The sequence below is a fragment of the Melanotaenia boesemani genome, chromosome 22, assembly GCF_017639745.1.
Source record: "Melanotaenia boesemani isolate fMelBoe1 chromosome 22, fMelBoe1.pri, whole genome shotgun sequence".
Lineage (NCBI taxonomy): Eukaryota > Metazoa > Chordata > Actinopteri > Atheriniformes > Melanotaeniidae > Melanotaenia > Melanotaenia boesemani.
In genome coordinates this window covers 27,700,829-27,724,242 of record NC_055703.1, presented here as the reverse complement: position 1 = coordinate 27,724,242, position 23,414 = coordinate 27,700,829, and the positions used below count along the sequence as shown (strand labels likewise).

The following is a 23,414-nucleotide window of genomic DNA, read 5'->3' as shown; positions in this document are numbered from 1 at the left end:
GGGAAGTCTGGGTTTCCCTGCTTAGCAACCCGACTCTGGATAAGCAGCAAAAGATGGATGGATAGATTTTCTACCACCTCTGGATGGAAAGAACACGTAGAACTCTGACTTATAGGTTGCTTTTTATCACTATGTAAAGGTAGCTTCAGTCTTTCTGAAATTTCTCTCAAACGAGTAAAAAGTTTCTGTTCTGCGTTTACAACATGAAGACTGTAAAAATGTTGATTTGGCCCTGAAAGGCTGTTTCTCTAACCAGTTAATATAATCTCCAGTCCCCGACAGGATCCCACCTCAGAGAACACACACTGACATCTCTGCTGTGGAAACACATTCATTCATTTTAGTAAAATTCTATAAATGACATAAAATATTCGATAAGAATGACTTCGTCATCCAGTTTTCCTCAGAGCAGGGACTTTTACCGCGAGCATTATAATAATATAAGTTTAGTCGAACTATTACATTTAATGAGTTTAAACAGAATTTCAATGGAAATGACTGAATGTGGCCACAGGAAATATTTTCCATAACAAATATGACCGTTCAGGCAGGAGAAATAGTAGACATTTTATTTTATTTTTTATTTAAATTCCGGGATTTTACTTTTATTCATTGTATTTTTACTTCATTTTTTTAAACTGTTTTTATTCAAATTGATTTTACTTTTAATTAAATGTTCTTAAAACACAGGAAGAAAAGCTAATTAATCTGATTTTGGTTGCCAGATGTATTATTTCCACACGTCCGTTGCAGGGCTTCCTTACAAGCCTTCTGGCTCCAAAGGTCTGTTTTTAGATTTTTTTTAAGGGTCCAACTCAGCTCTTTGGATGCCTTCAAGCCCACAGAATTTAATTTAATTTCCAGTTTTTACTTCTTATTTTTCACTCTGACTTTTTCAGAGTGAGTGTAAATAGTTTAATAGTTTAAAATCTTAATAGTTTAGGAAGTCAAATGATGCCATGCTGCAAAATTCAGCCTCGTGTCAGATTTGAAAGTGCTTAAATAAATAGTTGTTTAAGTAGAGAAAACAGGGTTATTTTAAGGCAAATAGTTGAAGCAATTAAAGATGGAGAGAGATGCAGGAGGACATTGAGGTGTGTGAAGGCAGCCAGTGGTGATGGCCTGAATATCGGAGAGTAAAACCTGCAGAAAAAGTGACAGAAGTGAAGAATTTAAAACCGTCGCAGGTCGGGTTTGTATGGCTCTGTGCAGGCGAGGTGCAACACGAGTGTAATTTCAGACGGAGTGAGGGATGAGTGGAACAGCGAGTGGGAGGGCAGAGACAAAACGGAGCCGTCCATCACTGCAACCCTGCAGAGTGAGGTCAGCCGTTAACAGCTTGTGGAAGTCGAAGGGGATCAGCCCGTCAACCTGCTGCTAAACAAACCTGCAGAAACTTCTGTGGCCTCATCGCATCCATCTGAAGTTCCCCCAAAGAATTCTCCTGCACCATTTAATCCAGAGGTCTCTAGTTTTCTACCAACGCTCTTTCACCATCACACCGGGGGGAGTTAAAGCTGTTTGTGGTCGACTTAAACCTTGACCTGACACCAGCTGAACCGCTAATGATTGCTGAGCTGCATGAAAACACACTTCCTGAGAAGAGATTCATATTGTTGAGAGTCATCCTGGAAGAACAACGTCCGAGATGACCTCCTTAGTACTACATTATGTTTATTTACCACCTCATTCCTCTTAAATTCCTTATTTACAGATAAAATCCACCTGCATTCAGGAGAGACGAACACAGCAGCGTTCTTTTTGTGTTTTGTGACACAGATGAACTAAATCAAACCTGAGTTTGAATATGAAGTATTACAATACACAAGTTATTTTAGCAAATATTTCCAACAATGCAGTTAATTAATGATCTTCATTCTGCTTCTGCTGTGAGAATAACCCAACCGAGGAGGACTGTGGAAACAGGACGCTGCTAACCTGGTCTTTCTTCATAAATGTGATCGCCAAACACCATGCGACTCAAAACCGGGTTCTCGTGTACATGTCAACACATTCATGCAGATCTTTTTTTTTTTACATGTCGGTAATTTTCATGCTTTTCAAAAGATGTGAGTCAGTTGTTTGTGAAAAGGAAACTGAGGAAATGTAGGTGATTTGACATTATTTAGAGACCTGTTCTGGTTCAGATATGATTAATTCTGGTAAAAGGCTTCCGTCGTACCAGGAGGAACCCGGTTTTTCTCTTCACATGTCGGGTATAGTGTCATATAAGGAGATGTTATAGATTTATATATGTGTGTGTGTATATGTGTGTGTGTGTATATATATATATATATATATATATATATATATATATATATATATATATATATATATATATATATATATATAACTGCATGTAGAAGCTGAAGCTTTTAATCCCGGTCAACAGGATGTTTCTCAGCTGTCAGACTGGGAGGTAAAATGATGTAAAATGAATGTATGAATAGATTTAGCAGCATAAAGGTCGACCAGAAGAAGAAAGCAGAATTTATTACTAACAGAACTTTGTAGAAATAACACACAGATCAACAGTGACCAAACCTTTTCTCATCTCATCGTTCTCTCAAGTCTTGGCTTTCAGGAGAAAAAATATTGTTATTGAAACAAACACACAACAGAAACTATTTCCAACTATTTCTGCTCACTGGTTGATCTTTGGCTGCTCCTGATTGGACGTTACCATCAATCTAAGCTCTCTGATTGGTGGAAAGTCTGACAGGAAGTGGCTTCATCATCATGTCCAGGTCTAAATAGAGGTCTCTTAGCAACATAGTAGTGATGGTGATGTTTTTATGATGAAATGTGGTAAATAATGCTGTTATCATGGATCATTGTGGATTTACCAGATAGAGTCTCTGAATAAAACTACATTTAGTGGCTGGATTGTAAACAACCTGGACGGGATAGAAATGCTGGAAAACTTCTGTAGATCATCTAAAGGGTAAAAGATCCATCACATTTACCCCACAGAGCTACACACCACCGCTCCTGAAACACTGCTGATGGTAGAAGAGATGGAGCTCAAGGGATCTAATGGAGGTTTAAGGGTGAACAGGTCGGGTACTGCCTCTACGTTTGTATTCTCTGGAAAGTGTTTTCAGTCATTTTTTAAAGTTCTGTGAGTCAGAATGTCCTCATGTGCGAGTCCAGAACAGAAATGTGTGTGAATAAATCTGCTGGTTTAATGCTGTGTAATGAGACCCAGCAGAACTCGGTATAATTATGTAAAGTTGAAGTATCTCTCCCCTACACATTCCAACTTTTCTTTAATATTTAAAAGTTCAATTTTACATGCATTTTTTCCCATGTGGTATCTTTAAGGACTGAGCACACCAACGTCTTCAGAGAGTAAAATTTTTCCACAAGGCAACATCAGTAATTACACAGAGAGAGGAGGGAAGAAACATTTTCTCTGCCGAGGCTCATGGGGAATACACATTAGGTTATTTGTATGATTAGTGCTCTGACAGTGTGCTGGCGTGGCATTTAGACCTCTGGGTTTTAAATGAGAGGACCTCGGAGCAGTGTGAGAACCTCAGAGCAGTCGTCAGCATGAATTAAACAGAGCAGGTTGTGCAGAGAGGCCAGGGGTGAAGGTCAGGAGCTGTGGGAGTGTTGATGAGCAATGAGTCAGAGTTTAGAGCCGCTCTGTGGGTTTTATCTTAGTTAAACTGTCAAAATACTTTTGTTCATTTTCTTTTCCCTTTCAGTGCTGAACTGTGGACTATTTGCATAACATCAAAATGTGTGTAAAACACAAAAATCATGCTGAGCCGGATCTATCTGAAGCCTCTTTGTGGTCTTGTCCATGACAGACTTTGACCATTGAGCACTGAAGGAAGGTGGTTTTTGTCTGATCGTGTTTTTGTGTTCATCATGAAGGTCAGGCTGCAGAGATGGCAGCAGGTCGCAACATAAAGGACTTTTCATGCTCTGATGAACCTTCATTGTGCATCATGTGACACTTAAAACAAAAGTTGATCTGGCTCTGATTCAGCAAGGAAGGTTGTTAAAAGCCTCTCCAGCCGGCGTCGTGGTCCTCCTCCCCCGACCTGATCTCAGCCATGTACCTCAAAACCAATGCAAAGCTTTTCTTTTGGTTGGAAGCAGAGATGCACACAATGCACAATGAAGTTAGTAAGATTTGTAGCTAGAAACACACTTCTGTACTTCAAACATTTTAAAATGTTTCAGACATGTTGAATGTTAATAATCCAACACTAGGTTCATGTCAAGCCTCTCATCACTAAAATCTCAGAGCATCTTCATGGGAAAATTTACCAACATTACCATTTTATTTCTAAAGAAATAAAATGGTAATGTTGGTAAAAATATTTAAAAAGAAGCATAACAGCTGACCAGTTAATGCTGTACAACAGATGTAAAAGAGCAAAAGCATAAAAACGGCCAAAAAGGAGAACAATGGAGATTAAAGTGCAGATAAAGATAAAATAGAATGAAACAGCTATAAATGACCACATAGGAGCTATAAGAAATTTAAAATAACACAAGTACATACTAATGGTAAAAGATTAAGACAGAAATGACAACTCACACTGGCTAAAAGTGTGTTTTTAAATGAGTTTTTAGAGAAGGAGCCTGTGTAATCTGCAGCGGGAGCTCATTCCTCATCTTGGGAGCTAAAACTGAAAAGGCTGCCTTTGCTCTGGATTTATAAAATGTATTCAGGACAGTTAAAAGCATCTGGTCAGCGCGTGATGGCATGTAAGGATGAAGCAGCTCAGACAAATAAAAAGGGGAAAGACCTTTAAGAGGTTTAAAACCAAATAAAAGAATCTTTAAATGGATTGGTAGATAAACAGGAAGCCAGTGGCAATTTCAATAAAAACAGTTTCAATAACCCAGACATGAGGTAATAAAAGCAGGAATAACCATCTCCTTTCCACTGAGAAATAAAACCAATTTGCAAACTTTTTTAGCCAGAAAATTAAAACAATTAGGCAAAATATTAATTCCACACAGTCAAACAAGAAAACTAGTCTGTGTCTAAAACCCGGAAATAATTCTGATGTCATGTCGCAATTTAAAATGGTGAATTTAAAAGTCCTACAAGAAACAGTTTGGCATTTGAAATCAACAACATGCACTCTGGACATGATCCCATCCGACTTTTTAAAAACAGTTTTTACCTCAGTAGAAAGTGATCTCCTACTGATAGTTAACAGCTCACTGGCATCAGGCATTTTTCCCAAGTCACTAAAGATAGCTGCTATTAAGCCACTCCTAAAGAAAAGGACTCTAGACGCCTCTATAACGAACAACTATAGACCGTCTCTAACCTCTTTTATTTCCAAGATTATTGAGAAAGTTGTATTTCACCAGCTTCATGACTTTTTAAATGAAAGTGGAAATCTTGATAAATTTCAGTCCGGCTTCCGACCTCATCACAGCCCTAAAACAGCTCTGGTCAAAGTGTTAAATGACATTAGGTTGAATACTGATTCTGGTCAAGTATCAGTCCTGGTTCTGGTCTAGTATCAGTCCTGGTTCTGGTCTAGTATCAGTCCTGATTCTGGTCTAGTATCAGTCCTGGTTCTGATGGATCTCAGTGCTGCATTTGATACTGTAGATCACAGAATCCTGTTTTCAGGCTGGAAAACTGGGTTGGACTTTCTGGAGCGGTCCTTAACTGGTTCAGGTCCTATTTAGAAGGCCGGAGTTATTTTCTTACGATCGGCAGCTATGAATCCGAGCGAGTGGTCATGACTTGTGGAGTCCCCCAGGGGTCAGTCCTTGGACCTCTTCTGTTCAACTTGTATCTGCTCCCTTTGGGTCAAATATTACAGAACTATAGTATTAATTATCAAAGTTATGCAGATGATACACAACTTTATGTGTCTCTGTCACCAGATGACTGCAGTCCAATAGACTTAATGTGTCAGTGTCTGGAGCAAATAAACACCTGGATGAAGGAGAATTTTCTACAATTAAATGAAGACAAAACTGAGATTATTCTGTTTGGTAGCAAAGAGAAGAGGGTCAGCATTGGCAAACACCTGGAGACTCGGGCTCTTAAAATCACCAACCAAGTTCGTAACCTGGGAGTGTTGATAGACTCAGATCTGACTTTCAGCATCCACATCAAAGCTTCACTAAGAAGCTTTTTACCAGCTCAGAAACATCAACAGAATTAAAAGTTTAGTCTCCCAGAAAGACCAAGAGAAACTCATCCATGCATTCATCTCCAGTAGGCTGGATTACTGTAATGGTCTTTTAACAGGACTTCCTAAAAAGAGCATTAAACATCTGCAGCTCATCCAAAATGCTGCTGCTAGAGTTTTAACCAGGACTAAGAGATCTGAACACATCACACCAGTTTTAACATCTTTACACTGGCTTCCAGTCAGTCACAGAATAGATTTTAAAACCCTTCTGATTGTTTACAAATCCCAGAATGGTTTAGGCCCAGAATACATCTGTGATATGTTCAGAGAATATAAACCTAGCAGAGCTCTTAGATCCAAAGACTCTGGTCAACTAGTCCAGACCAGAGTCCAGACCAGAGTCCAGACTAAACATGGAGAAGCAGCATTTAGCTGTTATGCTGCTAACAAATGGAACAAACTGCCAGTGGAGATTAAACTTTCCCCAAATGTAGACATTTTTAAATCCAGGTTAAAAACATTTCTTTTCTCATGTCTATGCATGAAATCTGTACGGTAACTTTTTTAACTTATCTTGCTTTTAATCATTTTAATGTAATTTATTATTTTATTGTGATTATGTGTTGATGCCTTTTACTATTTCTAAATATCTGTAACGTCTTTGTTTTATGTAAAGCACTTTGAATTGTCCTGTACATGAAATGTGCTATACAAATAAACTGCCTTGCCTTGCCTCTAGGTGGCGTCCCGACAGGAGGGGCTTGATTTTTGAAGCCGCCATAATTTAACGAAGCAGGACGTTCCCACCGCGTTGTTATGAGTCCAGCTTTAGGCTCAGGTCTATTTTCACACCTAAATTAGTGATGCTGGATTTTTCATGCGTTGCCAGAAAGAAAAAGTCATAGAAAGGGTACAGCTGGATTCTTTCATTAAAATGGAGGAAATTCAGTGCCATCTATGCCCTGGATGGATCTATCTCCCCTCATTAAAGACAAGGCAAGTTTATTTATACAGCACATTTCAGGTGCAAGACAATTCAAAGTGCTTTACATAAAACATTAAAAGCATTAAGGCGGTGCAAAGAAAGCATTAAAAAGTAGTAAAAGGCAGCAACAAATAGCAAAATCACAATAAAATCATAGATTACATTAAAATGATTAAAAGCAAGACAAGTTAAAAGCTAACATGCAGATTTCATGCATAGGTGCATGAGAACAGAAATGTTTTTAACCTGGATTTAAAAATGTCTACATTTGGGGAAAGTTTAATCTCCACTGGCAGTTTGTTCCACTTGTTTGAAGCATAACAGCTAAATGCTGCTTCTCCATGTTTAGTCTGCACCCTGGTCTGGTCTCTGGTCTGGACTTTGGCCTGGACCCTGGTCTGGACTCTGACCTGGACTCTGGTCTGGACTCTGGTCTGGACATCGGGATTTTTCTTCCCACCTCGCTACTTGACATCTGTGCATCTGTGGATCAGGCTGAAAAAATGAATGTGCTCAGAACAGCCTCCTTACCTCAGACAGAAGCTGCGACTTTCTCACTGTGTTGGATTACGAAGATTTTCTAGATATGAATGCTTCTGTTCCTCATCTTAGAACGATTGTTCCTGTTTACCAGGCTTCCCTGAGGTTTATTATGAACTAAAAGATGTGGATACACCACTGGGATTTATACTCTTGCTGGGACATCTTGCTCTGGCCACACGAAGGAGAAGTCATTGGTATATTTTCATACATAAGGCATCATTCGGTCTACTGCCTACCTACCTGGGTTCCTTAGTTGCTCAAAGAAGTGCTGAATCATACTTTTTCCTTTTGTGGCTTTGTCTCACGGCCATACAGATTTGGTTGTAAGGGTTTTTTGTTCATTCTGCACCGTCTGCAGGGAAACCACTGCATGCACATGTTCATCTGTTTATAAATGTAATCTCTTTTTGTCTCATATTTGTGTTTTAACTGTGTTATTTTCCTGTATTTGCTGCTGCCCATCTCTCCCACGACTTCCTTGGAAAAAGATACTCAATCGCAACAAGATTTTCCAGGTTAAATAAAGGTTAAATAAAATGAAAATAAAGGGATAAATGCATGTTCATTAAGTAATGAGAAAAAGGTAAAATCTAAGCAATATTGTTCCAAACATCTCAGGACAGTTAAGATCAGGACTCCTTTTTCTTCCGAAGGAAGGTGATTCTTTTTGCCTCATCTTGCAGAATAAATCCAACACTTATTCCAGATGCATAAGAATCTAAAATCGCCGTTTTTGCCGCTACAGTACATGCTACAATCTGATAAGAATGCAAATAGAGTGCATGTGCTGAAATGGATTCCAGATTGCAGCTTCAGGAGGCCTGCCCTCTGCACGGCAGGTTGTCCTATTGCAGCATAACGTGTTAGAAAAATGCAACTGCAGCACCTGCAGGGATCAGACCTTATTATTCTCCATGATATCTGGCTTAGAGAGGTATGTGCAGGGCGATAGTTTGTCACCGTGAGAGGTCGAGCAAGCAGGATGGAGGGAGGTGGCATTAGGAAGTCGTTATTTGTGGCTTTGGGTGCCTCTGAGTGCCACTCTTCAGGAGTTATTCCTCATTGTGTCCTTGAGCAGCATCACGCTGAAGTCCAGAGGTGAATTGTCTATAAACTTCAGCCCTGCAGTAGATCAGTCTGGTGCATGTTGTCCAGCTCCTGCCAGCCTTCTGTTGCCTGCTGTTGAATCTCATACCTGCAACCAGAGTAAAGTAGCTACAAAAGCCTCCCAGAGGTCACTGCCAGACTGTTGCTGCTGCCTCACATCCAGCTTCTCTTTATGGCTGCCAGTAAGTATCTGCACAGAGGGAAGAGGAGACGCGTTTTATCCTCTGCTTAGAAAATGGTCATTATATTAGCTCAGTGTGTTTAAAACTAGCTTTAAAACTGCAGTAATGGCTTTGTCTGGTAGGAGCTAGAGCACTGTTTGGAATAAGTAACACCTAAAAGCACCATAGAAGAAGACAGCACACGTGTACATAATGTTGAAGTAGTTACCTGTAGTGCAGTTATCGCTGCACCTGAGGCTACTGGATGCACTCACACATGAAAACACCTTTATGTTTGGAAGAATTTTGGCCATTGATGGCCACTGTCCATTTACAACGGTGCTTCGCCATCTTTACCACTAGGTGGCAGTAATTCTTACACACTGGACCTTATAACTGAATTTTTAGGATGCTTTATAGGATGATTTTGAGCCGTTGTGTTTTTGTGTCTTTACCAGGGTGCCACTCAAAGTGGAGCAGGCCAACAACGCTCGGGACGCTCTGGCGAAGGCCGTGTACAGCCGCCTGTTTGACCACGTGGTGACCAGGGTCAACCAGTGCTTCCCCTTCGACTCCTCCACCAACTTCATCGGGGTCCTGGACATCGCCGGCTTTGGTCTGTATGATACAGAAAACAAATATTTCACAACATCAAACAGACTCAGAAATCTGAGCATCCGTGCATTCACTCATGTTGTACATGCTTTTGATACTCAGGTTTAACAGCCTGTTTCCTCTTCTGGTTTTCAGAGTACTTTGAGCACAACAGCTTTGAGCAATTCTGCATCAACTACTGTAACGAGAAGCTGCAGCAGTTCTTCAATGAGCGCATCCTCAAAGAGGTGAGAGCTGCTTTCATACTGCAGGTTTCACTCTGAAAGGTCTGCATCCTGTTTCCTTTGTTAAATTTAAGGAAACATCTGGAGATGACACAAGGTTTACACATTGTTTTCCTCTCATTATAATCACCTTGTTTCAATTGTACATGTCCTGCAGTTAGAAGGTGAAAACAAGAGCTTGAATTACTTTTATTCAAAAACAGGTTTTTCCCATTTTATTATCACATTGTGATTCTTTCTATTTATAATTATTAGATTAAGGTATTGAGATAAAATTATGACTTTATCTCATAATTATCAATATTATTAATCTGTGGCGGGAACGTGCTTCCATACGAAAGCAAAGCAGCAAAAGAGGTGAAACGCTGGCGTGTTTTGTTCTGCATGCGAGTTGCGCTGATGGGCCAATATGACCAAATAAGACAGTGATTGGTTATGAAAACACATTTGACTTCCCTGGATTCAGCAGCAGGTGGCGGAAGGTTGGGAATGTCGGAATTCCTGCTTTATATGGATGAGTATTTCCCTCTTTAATCAAGAGTGTAATTCTTCGATTTGAGAGCAAGATTTCTGGTTTTCATGCTCAAATATCATATTGCTGTCTCTCCAGCGCTCCAGCTTGGTCTCGTTCCCTCAGGAACACTCAGAAACATCCTCTGCTCTCAGAACTTCTGCTCTTGGATATTTTTCCTCTCTCTTGGGTTGCTGTCTGTCAAACGTCCTCCAGCCAATAGAATTCCAGACAAATGCTGACCGAGCAAATCGTCCCCGCCTTCTTCAGGGTGCGCTTGTTTTACTTGACACAGTGCATTCTGTAAATCAGCACTTAACTGGGATCATCAGTAAACTCATAGGACAACCCAAACCAGCAGTAAGGATTATGTTTATATTAAGCTTTATTTTTTTTCTGAAATAAAACAGTGACTTGCTAACTCACAGTAAAAGTTTCCATTTTAAAACTAACAGTATTTATACAAACATCCAAGTATAAAGCTAAAGAAATCATAAACTGAGACATAGATATTCTGCTTTTATAATACTACGGTAAATCAGCACACATATGGAGCTGGTTGAGTGTACTGCTCGTAGTGGTGAGTAATTGAGATAAAAAATATCCAAGAGCAGAAGATCTGAGAGCAGAGGATGTGCCTGAGTGTGAGGGAACGAGACCAAGCTGGAGCGAAGGAGATTTGAACCTGCAACCCTAAACTTGAGCAGAGTTTTGAAGGAAGACGATATATTTGAGAGAATGATGAGACTTTTCAGTGTGAGAGCAGAGTTTTGAGAGAATACAAGATGATATCTGAGCGTGAAAATAAGAATCTCAAATCAAACTACACTCTTCATTAAAGAGGGAAACACGCCCGTATATATGCTGTAAATTAAAACTACTACAACAATGCACTTTCCCTGATGAAGTAAAGTGGATGTTTTGGCTTTAGACACAAAAAAGTGGGACTTCCTCCAGTAGCTCTAAGAGAAATAAAAGTTCTTGCAGACTGAAAGCAGCTCCTGATTGGCTGCTTTGTTCCCATGACTCCTCACTCATTAAACTCAGCGCCAGCAGCTGAGTAGGAGTCTTCAAACGGTACGATCACTCCTAACTACTGCTACTGAGGGATGTTTATGATGGATGTTTGAGGGCTGCTTCCTCAGCCCGCAAACAGTCGTGGTGGTGACTGATGCTGTTGGTCTAACTGCAGGTCAGTGTATGATGAACTGCAGGAAAGCGGAGTCCTCGAGTGAAGTGTGTGCAGCTGGTTTATTAGTTTCTGGTGTTTCTCTGGGATGTGGATGAATCTCAGACTTCAGCCCTCTTCATTAAACTGAAGCTAAATCTCAGAAAAGAGCATATTTAAAAAATGTTTGACATTTCTTTAATGATTTGATAAAAATATCTTCCGTTTCGAACTTTCAACACGTCATTTTACGCCACAGATTCAGACATCCTGGTAGCCAAACATCAGTTAACAGCATCCAGCATGAAGGTCACAACCTTTTACATTCTCATTTTGGATTAACGTGTAATTGCAGAAAACCTGGATAAGTAGCTCTTGTTAGAGAGTCTGAATACCCTTCAGGGGACACAGTGGTCCTCATTAGGCACATTCTGGATCTGCCATGAAAATCTTTATGGCTTCTCATTAGAAATGTCTCGATTGCTTTACAGGAACAAGAGTTGTACCAGAGGGAGGGGCTCGGGGTCAACGAAGTCCACTACGTCGACAATCAGGACTGCATAGGTATGAAGGCTCATCGCTCTGCACGCATGATCGTCTTTTTCAGTGTTTTCTTGTTTACGACTATTTAACCTGCAGAACACACGATTTAAACAACAGATACAAACAGGTTTTTACTCCTGATGCAGCAGCTTGTACCTGCGAATGTCAGAAATCAGAACCATGCAGCACAACAAAGACCTGAAACGGTTCAGCACACACTGTAAAACTTTACATGACATAAATAACAAAATAAGAATTAGATGACATAAAACCAAAGTCTTTGCTGAATTATCTTTCATCTTTCTTTCATCATGTGTCCCTGATGGGAATATTTGATAGAGATTAAACCCAGAATGTGTCTGGATTTGCTTGTACTCACATTCCACTTAAAACACATAAGAACCAAGTTTAATTGTAACATTCAGTAAAAATGTCTTCCATATAATCTGGTCTCTTGGTCCTCACCGACCCTGAGGAAAAACATCCCCGGTTAATTTTAGTCTGCTGAACTATGCTGAGTAAACTCCCGTCACACTGGAGAAGTTTCTCAATAACAACCAGTAGGTTTCCTAATGTGTGTTCATCCAGACGGCTGCTGTTTAACAAAACTTGGTCCAGGAATTCCTTCCAATCTGGACAGATGTAGGGTAGATCTTCCCGTTACTTAATGTGTTAATCCCTTAAAACCCCAAAATGGGTTTTTATGGATAAGCAACTGTACCCCAGCTGATCCCCAGCTGATCATCTGCTACTGGAGTAGTTTGGCTTGAAAGATAAACTGCTTGTGTGTCTGGTGAGATGAGTGTTTACTGAATCTACGTCCTGATTGTAGCCTGGAAAGTTTACATCCTTCACATCTCGAGCATCTTGTATAACACGTGTAGGTAGCTGGAAGGGACGCTCAGTAAAATCCATGTTTATTTGTGAAAATGTCATGTCCCACACACAGAACATGTGCTACCAACGGGTTAAACAACATAAACAGCTGTGGTTTTTACCTCTGACACGGTGGAGGTCGTGTGTTCGTCTGTCTGCCTGGTAGCAAAAAGTTATGGACAGATTTGATGAAATTTTCAGGAAATCTCAGAAATGAAATGAGGAATGTTTAGATTTTCAGGCTGATTCAGATCACCGCCTGGATCAGGAATTTTCTGCAGGAATTTTTACTTTGGGAGATACGTGATATGTGATTTTGGCTTGGCGGAGGTCTGTTCTGTCTGATGGCTTCTAGTTAAGACTAAAATAACAGGCTGGCCAGTTATTACCTACAGCAGCATGATGTTGAAGCTTAGCCAGCCTCCAACTGGTGCACATTAAAAGTTTTTTTAAGTGTTTTTAATGTTAGAAAAATTCTACAACGGAGTCTTCTTTTCTTCCTCTGCTCTTCTTCGCTTTCTTTGGCTGCACCTGAGGGCTTGGACGGACCTTTTATGATGACAGTATGAACAAATAAATGTGTGTCTGTGAATAATAACTCTGCTCCAGGGGACGAGTTATTTATTTTTACTGTATTTGTTCTGTTGTGGAAATTCTTCATAAAACCATTGAGAAATAAATCCATAAAGCTCCAGTTTGTTGCTTCTATCATTTATTTTGCTGCAGTAGGAAAAACCGGTTCAGCAGACCACTAGAGTCTGCAGGAGCGCTTTTCATTCATTCTTCCTGTAGGAGAGTTTTTACTCTACCCGAGGTCTCAGCCCACACCCCTCTCAGCCAATCCCTGCTAGAGCTGAGCGTGTGGTCAGCGCATGCACAAAAATAGTTTGAGGTGGTCTAAACTGACCATCACCTCAATAAGACTGCAGCTGGAAGCAGAATGTAGCCTAAACTGCCTGGTACGAGTCTCAGATGAAGCTCCGCCTCAGCATAACATGAATCACTGCATTAATATGGAGATAACTGTTTATGGTAAAGATCAGAATGTAAATTTACGTGACAGTTCATCGTTTATTTTCAAGAGTGTGAGGAAAATGATTCAGTCAGGGCTGAACATGGTTGCTATTCTCCAAGCAGCACCCCCTCCAGCCAGCGCTGGCCCACATGGCCGCTGATGATAAGGAGGTGGATCTTGATTTTCTGTCTGATGTGGTTGCTTTAGCTCTCAGTCTTGCTTGTTTGGAACAAACTTTGCTTTTCTTTCTTTGCTGTGGACTTTAACAGGGTCCTTGGACTGTGGACATGCCGGTAGAAGGACATGATGTTTACAGGCTGCTTTATTTGTGGCTTCGTGCTCTAGAAGTGGAACACGACTTGAACATTTCCTGTCCTGATGAGCAGCTTTAAAGGTCCGATCAGTTGCATCACTGATGCAACATGTAGAGAAGCAGATGTGTCACATGGTGACTCCTCCAGGCTCTTCCTGAGGATTTTAGGGCTGCTCTTCTTTACACCTTGTCACGTTTGTACTTTGACATTCACGGTCTTGGCGTTGAAGCTGGAGTCGGCTGCAGCTTTGACTCCTTACGAGCCACGGGCGGCAGCTTGCTGTTCATTATTGGCTGTAATGCGCCGCTGGCTCTGCAGCCTGGTCTTTTACAAGAGCTGCCTCTCTGCAGGTTGACCTCTACGCCTCGGCAGCATCTCATGGACACACACAGTGAAAAGGCAGCGCGGTGAAGGCCTTGAGCATGCGAACTGGTGTACTGACTAAAATGTGTCTTCATTACTCCATAAGCAGGCAGAGAGAGATGGATGGGAGGCAATTACAGGTGAAGGAGGTTAATTATGCTTTTTGCTCTGTGAAGTAGCATCAATATTAGATGTTTCACTCCAGAACACAGACAGTTTACAATGAGAGCTTTTAGTTTTTTTACCTGCTGGCTGTTGGAACAGAAACAGCTTCTCTTGGTTCACATTAAACCACCAAGCATGAAAATCCATCTTAATGTGGCAGAAAATTAAATGTGTAGATTATTCGCAGCATGCTACATGTACCAGGAAAGAACCTGTTAGAACTGGATGGAAACCATGATGCACTTCTTTTAATTCAGGAAATACGTTTCTTTTTATTTTCGATGGAAAATATTTAAATATTTTCTGCTCCTACAGAGTTTTATTATTGGTGTGAGCCATGATGTCTGAGAGGATGAAACCCTGACATGCTGAATCCAGGAAGTGTAGGACGAGCTGGACTCAGACATATTGACCTGTGCAGAATCAGATGCTATTCAGGAGATTTCCGAACATAATTCGGACTAAAGGAGGGAAACTAATCTGGTGTTGGAAGCCTCCACAAATAAAGTACAGCAGCAGGAAAGTTCTAGTAAAACATACAAAAAAAGAAACCGGGAATTTTATTTTATTTAATTATTTCTTTTTTTTTTTTATTTAATTTAATTTTATTTAGATGTGCAGTTTAGGATATATTTGCCTAGTTTAGGTTTATTTTAGTTTAGGTTTAGTTTTTAGTTTAGTGTAGATTTCATTTTGATTTGGTGTTATTCAATTTAATTTTATATTTTTACATTTTTTTTATTTAATAATTAAAAAATAAAAAGAAGGAAACTACTACAACATTATAATTTACTTCTGGAACTATTATTTCGTGTAATTGAATTAATTAGTTTATTTTTCCAGGAAAAGATTTTTTTCTGGGATTTTTACACTTATCCTCCAGTTTGGTTGGAATACCTTAAACTTAATGAAAGTGTGAACTTTAAACCCATATTTGTTTTATAAACCTAAACGTGTCTCACCAGTCACTCCTGACCAGCCAAACGTGGATGGTGAGGTTATTTATCTTTAGGATTTAAATGGTGCCTGAAGTGGCGCCACAGTCCATGCAGCGTATGACCTTCTCAACCTGGATTCAGCTGAGGAGAAACTTTCATTAGAGGCTGAAATGGGAACACGGGTGAAGGATTTCCAGAGGCTTGAGGCCACAAGGTTTTGGCTCGGCTGCCTGATTGTGTTGGTGTTGTTTCCTGAGACGGGTGGATGAAGGAAACTAGGTGGGGATCATTTCTCTGGCTCTCAGTCAGATGAGTGGATTGTTTGAGTCGCGTCGCTGCAGCTCGTCATGTCCTCAGTAAAACCTCTCGTCATGTCATGTAGACATGTTTCTGTTTTATGGTCCTTCAAGCAAACTTAGGGACACCAACAAGCTTTTGTTCGGATTTACAAGTTTAAAATAGCGAGTTCTGTAAATTTACTCAGTTTGCCTGGTACTTTGACAACAACGTCCTGGTTTAGATGTCGAATTTGTGTCTCATGGTCTGTTTGTTTGGAAGACTGCTCTGTCTGTAGGATGGCGCTCTTCATCTCTGCAAACTTTCTCCTCATCTTCTTACAGAACATGCTCACTAGGGTCTTTATCTGCACAGACTGGACCCGTCCAGGCCTGATTGACAGGTTGATGGATCTGGATTGACATGAGAAACCTGCTAAACTTGGCTTCGCTCCACCATCTGTTTTTTAAAACAATTAATAGTGCTTTAAACTACTTTTCCTCACATTCCTGCTAATCAAATAAACCTCGTTTGCCTTTTCCAAATGGCTAAACTGTGTTGATGACAAATAAGGATGAAGTCCTTCCTCTCCCTTCACCTTCCACGTCGCATCCCATCAACTAGAGTCTGCAATGATCTCCACGCCTCTTTCCATCCGATTAAACTTTCATTTAGATTTTTAATCCTTTACATCGCATCTCCTTGATGCGATTGGTCACGCTGCTCAGTGACATCCTCACCAGCTTCATGTGGAGATCTTTCGCTCATGTTTTTCCTGCTGTTTCTGCAGACCTGGTGGAGGCGAAAGTGGTCGGCATCCTGGACATCCTGGACGAAGAGAACCGCCTACCTCAACCCAGCGACCAGCACTTTACCGACACCGTTCACAACAAACACAAGGACCACTTCCGGCTGACGGTGAGCAATAAGTTGAGCTGTGACACAACCTGCAGGAGCTTGATGAGTCTAAAGATGCTGGCATGGAAGCTGGTAATGATGACAGAGGAGCTGAAGTGATGAAGCTGATGAAAACAAAGCCTGCATACCTTTACATTCAGCTGCCGTGTGATTGGCTGATTGGATATTTGTGTTGAGCAGTTGAACAGGTGGATCTGATGACGTGGACGTTGAGTGTAAATTATTATAAAGATTTAATAAAAACAGTGACATTTTTACCAAATGTTAATTTTAGATCATCTCTTGGTTATTTCCCCTCCAGCAGCCCCCAAACCCCAAACTGACCAAGACAACCAGAAATCTTCATTTCTAAAGGCTAAAATTATTCTCAATAATGTCTGATCGACCTAAAGATAAACCATGTGTGGCCAGTTTAGATTTATTTCTGTAAAAACCTTCTTCTTTTTATCACATCATTCCTGTTTAACCCATAAAACGCCACCAGATCCCCCAGTGCTATAACTTCTACCATCACCAGTATTTCAGGAGCGGTGGTGTGTAGCTCTGTGGGGTAAATGTGATGGATATTTTACCCTTTAGATGATCTACAGAAGTTTTCCAGCATTTCTATCCCATCCAGGAGGTTTACAATCCAGCCACTAAATGTAGTTTTATTCAGAGACTCTATCTGGTAAATCCACAATGATCCATGATAACAGCATTATTTATCACATTTCACCATAAAAACATCACCATCACTACTATGTTGCTAAGAGACCTCTATTTAGACCTGGACATGATGATGAAGCCACTTCCTGTCAGACTTTCCACCAATCAGAGAGCTTAGATTGACGGTAACGTCCAATCAGGAGCAGCCAAAGATCAACCAGTGAGCAGAAAGTTCTATGTGTGTGTGAAAAGAAGAAAAATAATGCTCCTCTATGGCTGGAATAAAGCCAAGAAGACGTTTCTGATGCACGGTGGCGCCACAAAGCAGCTGAGCTGGAGTTGGTTTAGTGAGGATAGCAGGTAAATAGTAGCAGGAATAACTGGAAATGAGGAAAAAGTGGAAACATGGAAATAGTTTCTGTTGTGTGTTTGTTTCAATAACAATATTTTTTCTCCTGAAAGCCAAGACTTGAGAGAACGATGAGATGAGAAAAGGTTTGGTCACTGTTGGTCTGTGAGTTATTTCTACAAAGTTCTGTTAGTAATAAATTCTGTTTTCTTCTTCTGGTCGACCTTTATGCTGCTACATCTATTCATACATTCATTTTACATCGTTTTAGCCTCAGAATCTGACAGTTGAGAAACATCCTGTCTGATGCTGACTGGGGTTAAAAGCTTCAGCTTCTATACACTGGTTCTAGATCTATAAAGAAATATCACAGAAAGTTGTGACTTTATGAGGCAGCTGGTTCTGTCTCATACTGATGTAGATTAAGTTTTTATTAGAATCCGGTTGAGTCTAAGAGTGAAGCGTTGCTGACGGTTGAATTGCTGATATCTTAATCTTAGCTTCCAGCAGCGAGTGACTGACAGGGCTGGGAATTAGTTGGTCATTAGGGATGGAAAATGTGCAGGAACTCTGCATTGTGTCCACATCTTCCCACATGTGACCAGGTGTGTGTTTGTCCCTTAGGTACCCAGGAAGTCTAAGCTGGCCATCCACAGAAACGTGAGGGACGATGAAGGATTTATTATCAGGCACTTTGCAGGAGCTGTGTGCTACGAGACGGTGCGTTCACAACACACTCTGCTCTGCTTTCCTGCAGCTGTCTTTGAAATGAATGTCACGCAAAATGATTTGTTTCTTTGTCTTTGATCTCAGAGCGTTAGAAAACACTTCAGACTGGAGCTTTTTAACATGAAAGCAAGTGACCACTCACATTAGATTAGACTGAGGAATGGACCCACATCAGCTGTGACGGCTGCTTTATTCTAAAGCTTCATTAAAACAGGTTTTTCTCTCTCAGACCAAGTTTGTGGAGAAGAACAACGATGCTCTGCACATGTCTCTGGAGTGTCTGATCAGCGAGTCCAAGGACCATTTCGTCCACGAGCTGTTTGAAAACTCCAACAACAGCAAAGATGTGAAACAGAAGGCCGGAAAGCTCAGCTTCATCAGCGTCGGCAACAAGTTCAAGGTGAGCAGGAAGGAGGTGTACAGTTGTTTTTATTCTTAAAGTTAGTTATGTGTTTTAAAGCAGCACTGCTGAACTTCGTCAGATTTTATCACTTTGGCGTCCCCCAACGATGGCTAATCCAGCAACATGTTCATCCCGTCTCTTCTCTGAGATCTCTCCAGCCAATAAAAGTCAGTCTGGCGTCGTCATCCTGGGTTTCTTTAGTAAATCAACCATTGTTTACATTTAAAATTTGCCTCTGATGCGGTGCCATAAAGGAAAACTCAGCTGTAACGTGATGCTCTGGGCTGGAAAAAGTGTAGTTTACCAGCCTCTGGATGCTCCAGAAATGAAGATTGAAACGAGTCATTGAAATCATTGAAATGAGTCAGTAACAGAGTTGTAAGGTCGGAAACTTATTTAGTGTTGCTTTAAAGGTCCAGAGATATTCATAAATACTTTGTTTCAGGGCCAAAAAACACAGATTAGTGGCTTTTGTTGCACCATTGAACAGAGTCTGAAAGTTGTGTTCACACTGTGGAAGAGTGACATTAGACAGGATTTAATACCATTAATGTCCCATTTCCAAAGCCTTTTCACCCATAACTGTGTTTTTTATCATCAAATGTGAATTGGCATAGACTCCTGAGATGCTCCAGTGATGTAATGCTTTTGTCCACTTTCTTTAGTGATCTATTTAACAAAGAATAAAGACCAAGTGTCAGAGCGTGGCTCATAAAGCGGCTCTGCTTTATTAGATTCATGCAGGTTAGAAGCACGTTGCTGCTTTATCATTTTTCTGCAGGGATATCCGTCACAGATGAAATGCTCAGTTCTGGCCTACAGATTAAAGGAGCCGACTGTCCACACGTGGAAATTAGACACATGTTCTCTAATTTTTCCAGTCCATGGACCAGCAGCTCAGCCGATACGCTGCAGCATCATTTCATTTACAAATTATTCATGTTATCAGGGCAGGTGACATGGACAGGATATGACTGCAACAACAAAAAATAATATCTGAACGAGTTCAATCTATCTCCGTGTGATTAAAACAGGACCCCCAGCTGAGAAGATGAGACCAGATGAAATGCAGAATGGTAAATGAAACACCTTCCAAAACAACGAAATTGCACACAGTTTGTTAGCGTGATGCATATGCAGGAGACTTTATATATCATATTTATAATCTCTCCTGCATAAAGACTCCTAGGAATAAGTTAACAATATTCTAACCCACATTTTAAGCCTTAAAACAGACAAATGTCAAACTCTGTATCTTAGAAATTGTTGTATATATAAGAAGGAAATGTGTCAGCTGGGATTAAACCAGGTACAGATGTAACAAACATCAGTCTTACTCCAGTGCCTCCAACATGACGCTGTGCATACAGATAGTTTCTGGTAGCCGTTATCTGCTCAGCACCAGGAAGAAGACGGCTTCACTGAGATGCAGCCATTAGCTGAGTGCCAACTTATTAAAAATCCTCCTGCCACCGGCTCATCTGACTCTGAAGACATGCTGTCAGTCAAAGCGTCACCTGCTACGCCTCATTAAAGGAGATCCTCCAGGCTAAAAGGCCTGCTTGGAGAAACACCTCAGTTCTCCTGTAATGGCTCGGTAGGAGGTGTTAGAGGTCCACAGTCCCGTCTGCATACACCATCCTCATCCACCTGCTGCTCATGGGAGGAAAAGTCTGTTATCAGGACAAATTGACACCAAAAGTTTGTCTGGTTTTAGGTTGTTAGCTTAGACACCAAGAAATTAAACAAGAACTTTAATGAAACCTATTAAAGGAACAAAAGGTGAAAGATATCCAAGGAGTCTAAATAGAATTCAGAACACGGAGCACAAGCAGAGAAACTAAATATTCTCTCCGCGTAATGAAATACAGACGAGCTCAGAGTAACCAGACGGAGGCTGGAGGTAAAATACACACCGCTGCTGGGCAGGAAGAAGCTTCCAGAATCACAAGCACAGATTAAAAGATGCAGGACACATTTCATCCATCCATCCATCCATCCACCCGTCCGTTTGTCCATCCGTCTGTTCGTCCATCCATCCATTTATCCATCCACCCGTCTGTTTGTCCATCCATCCATCCATCCATCCACCCGTCTGTTTGTCCACCCGTCTGTTTGTCCATCCATCCACCCGTCTGTTCGTCCATCCATCCACCCGTCTGTTTGTCCATCCATCCATTTATCCATCCATCCATCCATCCATCCATCCATCCATCCATCCATCCATCCATCCATCCATCCACCCGTCTGTTTGTCCATCCATCCACCCGTCTGTTCGTCCATCCATACCATTTATCCATCCATCCATCCATCCACCCGTCTGTTTGTCCATCCATCCACCTGTCTGTTCGTCCATCCATCCATCCATCCATCCATCCACCCGTCTGTTTGTCCATCCATCCATTTATCCATCCATCCATCCATCCATCCATCCATCCATCCATCCACCCATCTGTTTGTCCATCCATCCACCCGTCTGTTCGTCCATCCATACCATTTATCCATCCATCCATCCATCCACCCGTCTGTTTGTCCATCCATCCACCCGTCTGTTCGTCCATCCATCCACCCGTCTGTTTGTCCATCCATCCATTTATCCATCCATCCATCCATCCATCCATCCACCCGTCTGTTTGTCCATCCATCCACCCGTCTGTTCGTCCATCCATACCATTTATCCATCCATCCATCCATCCACCCGTCTGTTTGTCCATCCATCCACCCGTCTGTTCGTCCATCCATCCACCCGTCTGTTTGTCCATCCATCCATTTATCCATCCATCCATCCATCCATCCACCCGTCTGTTTGTCCATCCATCCACCCGTCTGTTCGTCCATCCATACCATTTATCCATCCATCCATCCATCCACCCGTCTGTTTGTCCATCCATCCACCCGTCTGTTCGTCCATCCATCCATCCATCCATCCACCCGTCTGTTTGTCCATCCATCCATCCATCCATCCATCCATCCATCCATCCATCCATCCACCCGTCTGTTTGTCCATCCATCCACCCGTCTGTTTGTCCATCCATACCATTTATCCATCCATCCATCCACCCGTCTGTTTGTCCATCCATCCATCCATCCATCCATCCACCCGTCTGTTTGTCCATCCATCCATTTATCCATCCATCCATCCATCCATCCATCCATCCATCCATCCACCCGTCTGTTTGTCCATCCATCCACCCGTCTGTTCGTCCATCCATACCATTTATCCATCCATCCATCCACCCACCCATCTGTTTGTCCATCCATCCATCCATCCATCCATCCATCCACCCGTCTGTTTGTCCGTCCATCCATCCATCCACCCGTCTGTTTGTCAATCCATCCATTTATCCATCCATCCACCCATCTGTTTGTCCATCCGTCCATCCGTCTGTTCGTCCATCCATCCATTTATCCATCCATCCATCCATCCATCCATCCATCCACCCATCTATTTGTCCATCCATCCATTTATCATCCATCCATCCATCCACCCGTCTGTTTGTCCATCCGTCTGTTCGTCCATCCATCCATTTATCCATCCATCCATCCATCCACCCGTCTGTTTGTCCATCCAACCACCCGTCTGTTCGTCCATCCATACCATTTATCCATCCATCCATCCATCCACCCATCTGTTTGTCCATCCATCCATTTATCATCCATCCATCCATCCATCCACCCGTCTTTTTGTCCATCCATCCACCCGTCTGTTCGTCCATCCATACCATTTATCCATCCATCCATCCATCCACCCGTCTGTTCGTCCATCCATACATTTATCCATCCATCCATCCATCCATCCACCCATCTGTTTGTCCATCCATCCACCCGTCTGTTCGTCCATCCATACCATTTATCCATCCATCCATCCATCCACCCGTCTGTTCGTCCATCCATCCATTTATCCATCCATCCATTTATCCATCCATCCGTCCACCCGTCTGTTTGTCCATCCATCCATCCATCTCTTCGTCCATCCATCCACCCGTCTATTCGTCCATCCATCCACCCGTCTGTTTGTCCATCCATCCACCCGTCTGTTTGTCCATCCATACCATTTATCCATCCATCCATCCATCCACCTGTCTGTTCGACCATCCATCCATTTATCCATCCATCCGTCCACCTGTCTGTTTGTCCATCCATCCATTTATCCATCCATCCACCCGTCTATTCGTCCATCCATCCACCCCTCCATCCATCCACCCCTCCATCCATCCATCCATCCATCCATCCATCCATCCATCCATCCATCCATCCACCCACTCGTCTGTTTGTCCATCCATACCATTTATCCATCCATCCACCCACTCGTCTGTTCATCCACCCCTCCATCCATCCATCCATCCATCCATCCATCCACCCACTCGTCTGTTCGTCCATCCATCCCTTTTTCCATCCATCCACCATCCATCCATCCATCCAACCAACCATCTCT

At 41.7% G+C, this 23,414-nt stretch overlaps 2 protein-coding genes across 7 annotated transcripts in view; one reads left to right on the top strand and one right to left on the bottom strand.

Moving 5' to 3' along the window:
• LOC121634100 (gastrula zinc finger protein XlCGF57.1-like) overlaps positions 1–23,414 on the bottom strand; it is a 540,387-nt gene that overhangs the window by 84,059 nt on the left and 432,914 nt on the right. The window lies entirely within an intron of this gene.
• myo6a (myosin VIa) overlaps positions 1–23,414 on the top strand; it is a 124,745-nt gene that overhangs the window by 59,770 nt on the left and 41,561 nt on the right. For all 6 annotated transcript variants that reach the window (XM_041976523.1, XM_041976522.1, XM_041976521.1 and 3 more), the window contains 6 exons: positions 9,383–9,540; positions 9,675–9,766; positions 11,934–12,006; positions 16,723–16,850; positions 18,472–18,567; positions 18,806–18,976. In XM_041976523.1, the coding sequence (XP_041832457.1) occupies positions 9,383–9,540; positions 9,675–9,766; positions 11,934–12,006; positions 16,723–16,850; positions 18,472–18,567; positions 18,806–18,976 (718 nt within the window). The remainder of the gene's footprint in view (positions 1–9,382; positions 9,541–9,674; positions 9,767–11,933; positions 12,007–16,722; positions 16,851–18,471; positions 18,568–18,805; positions 18,977–23,414) is intronic.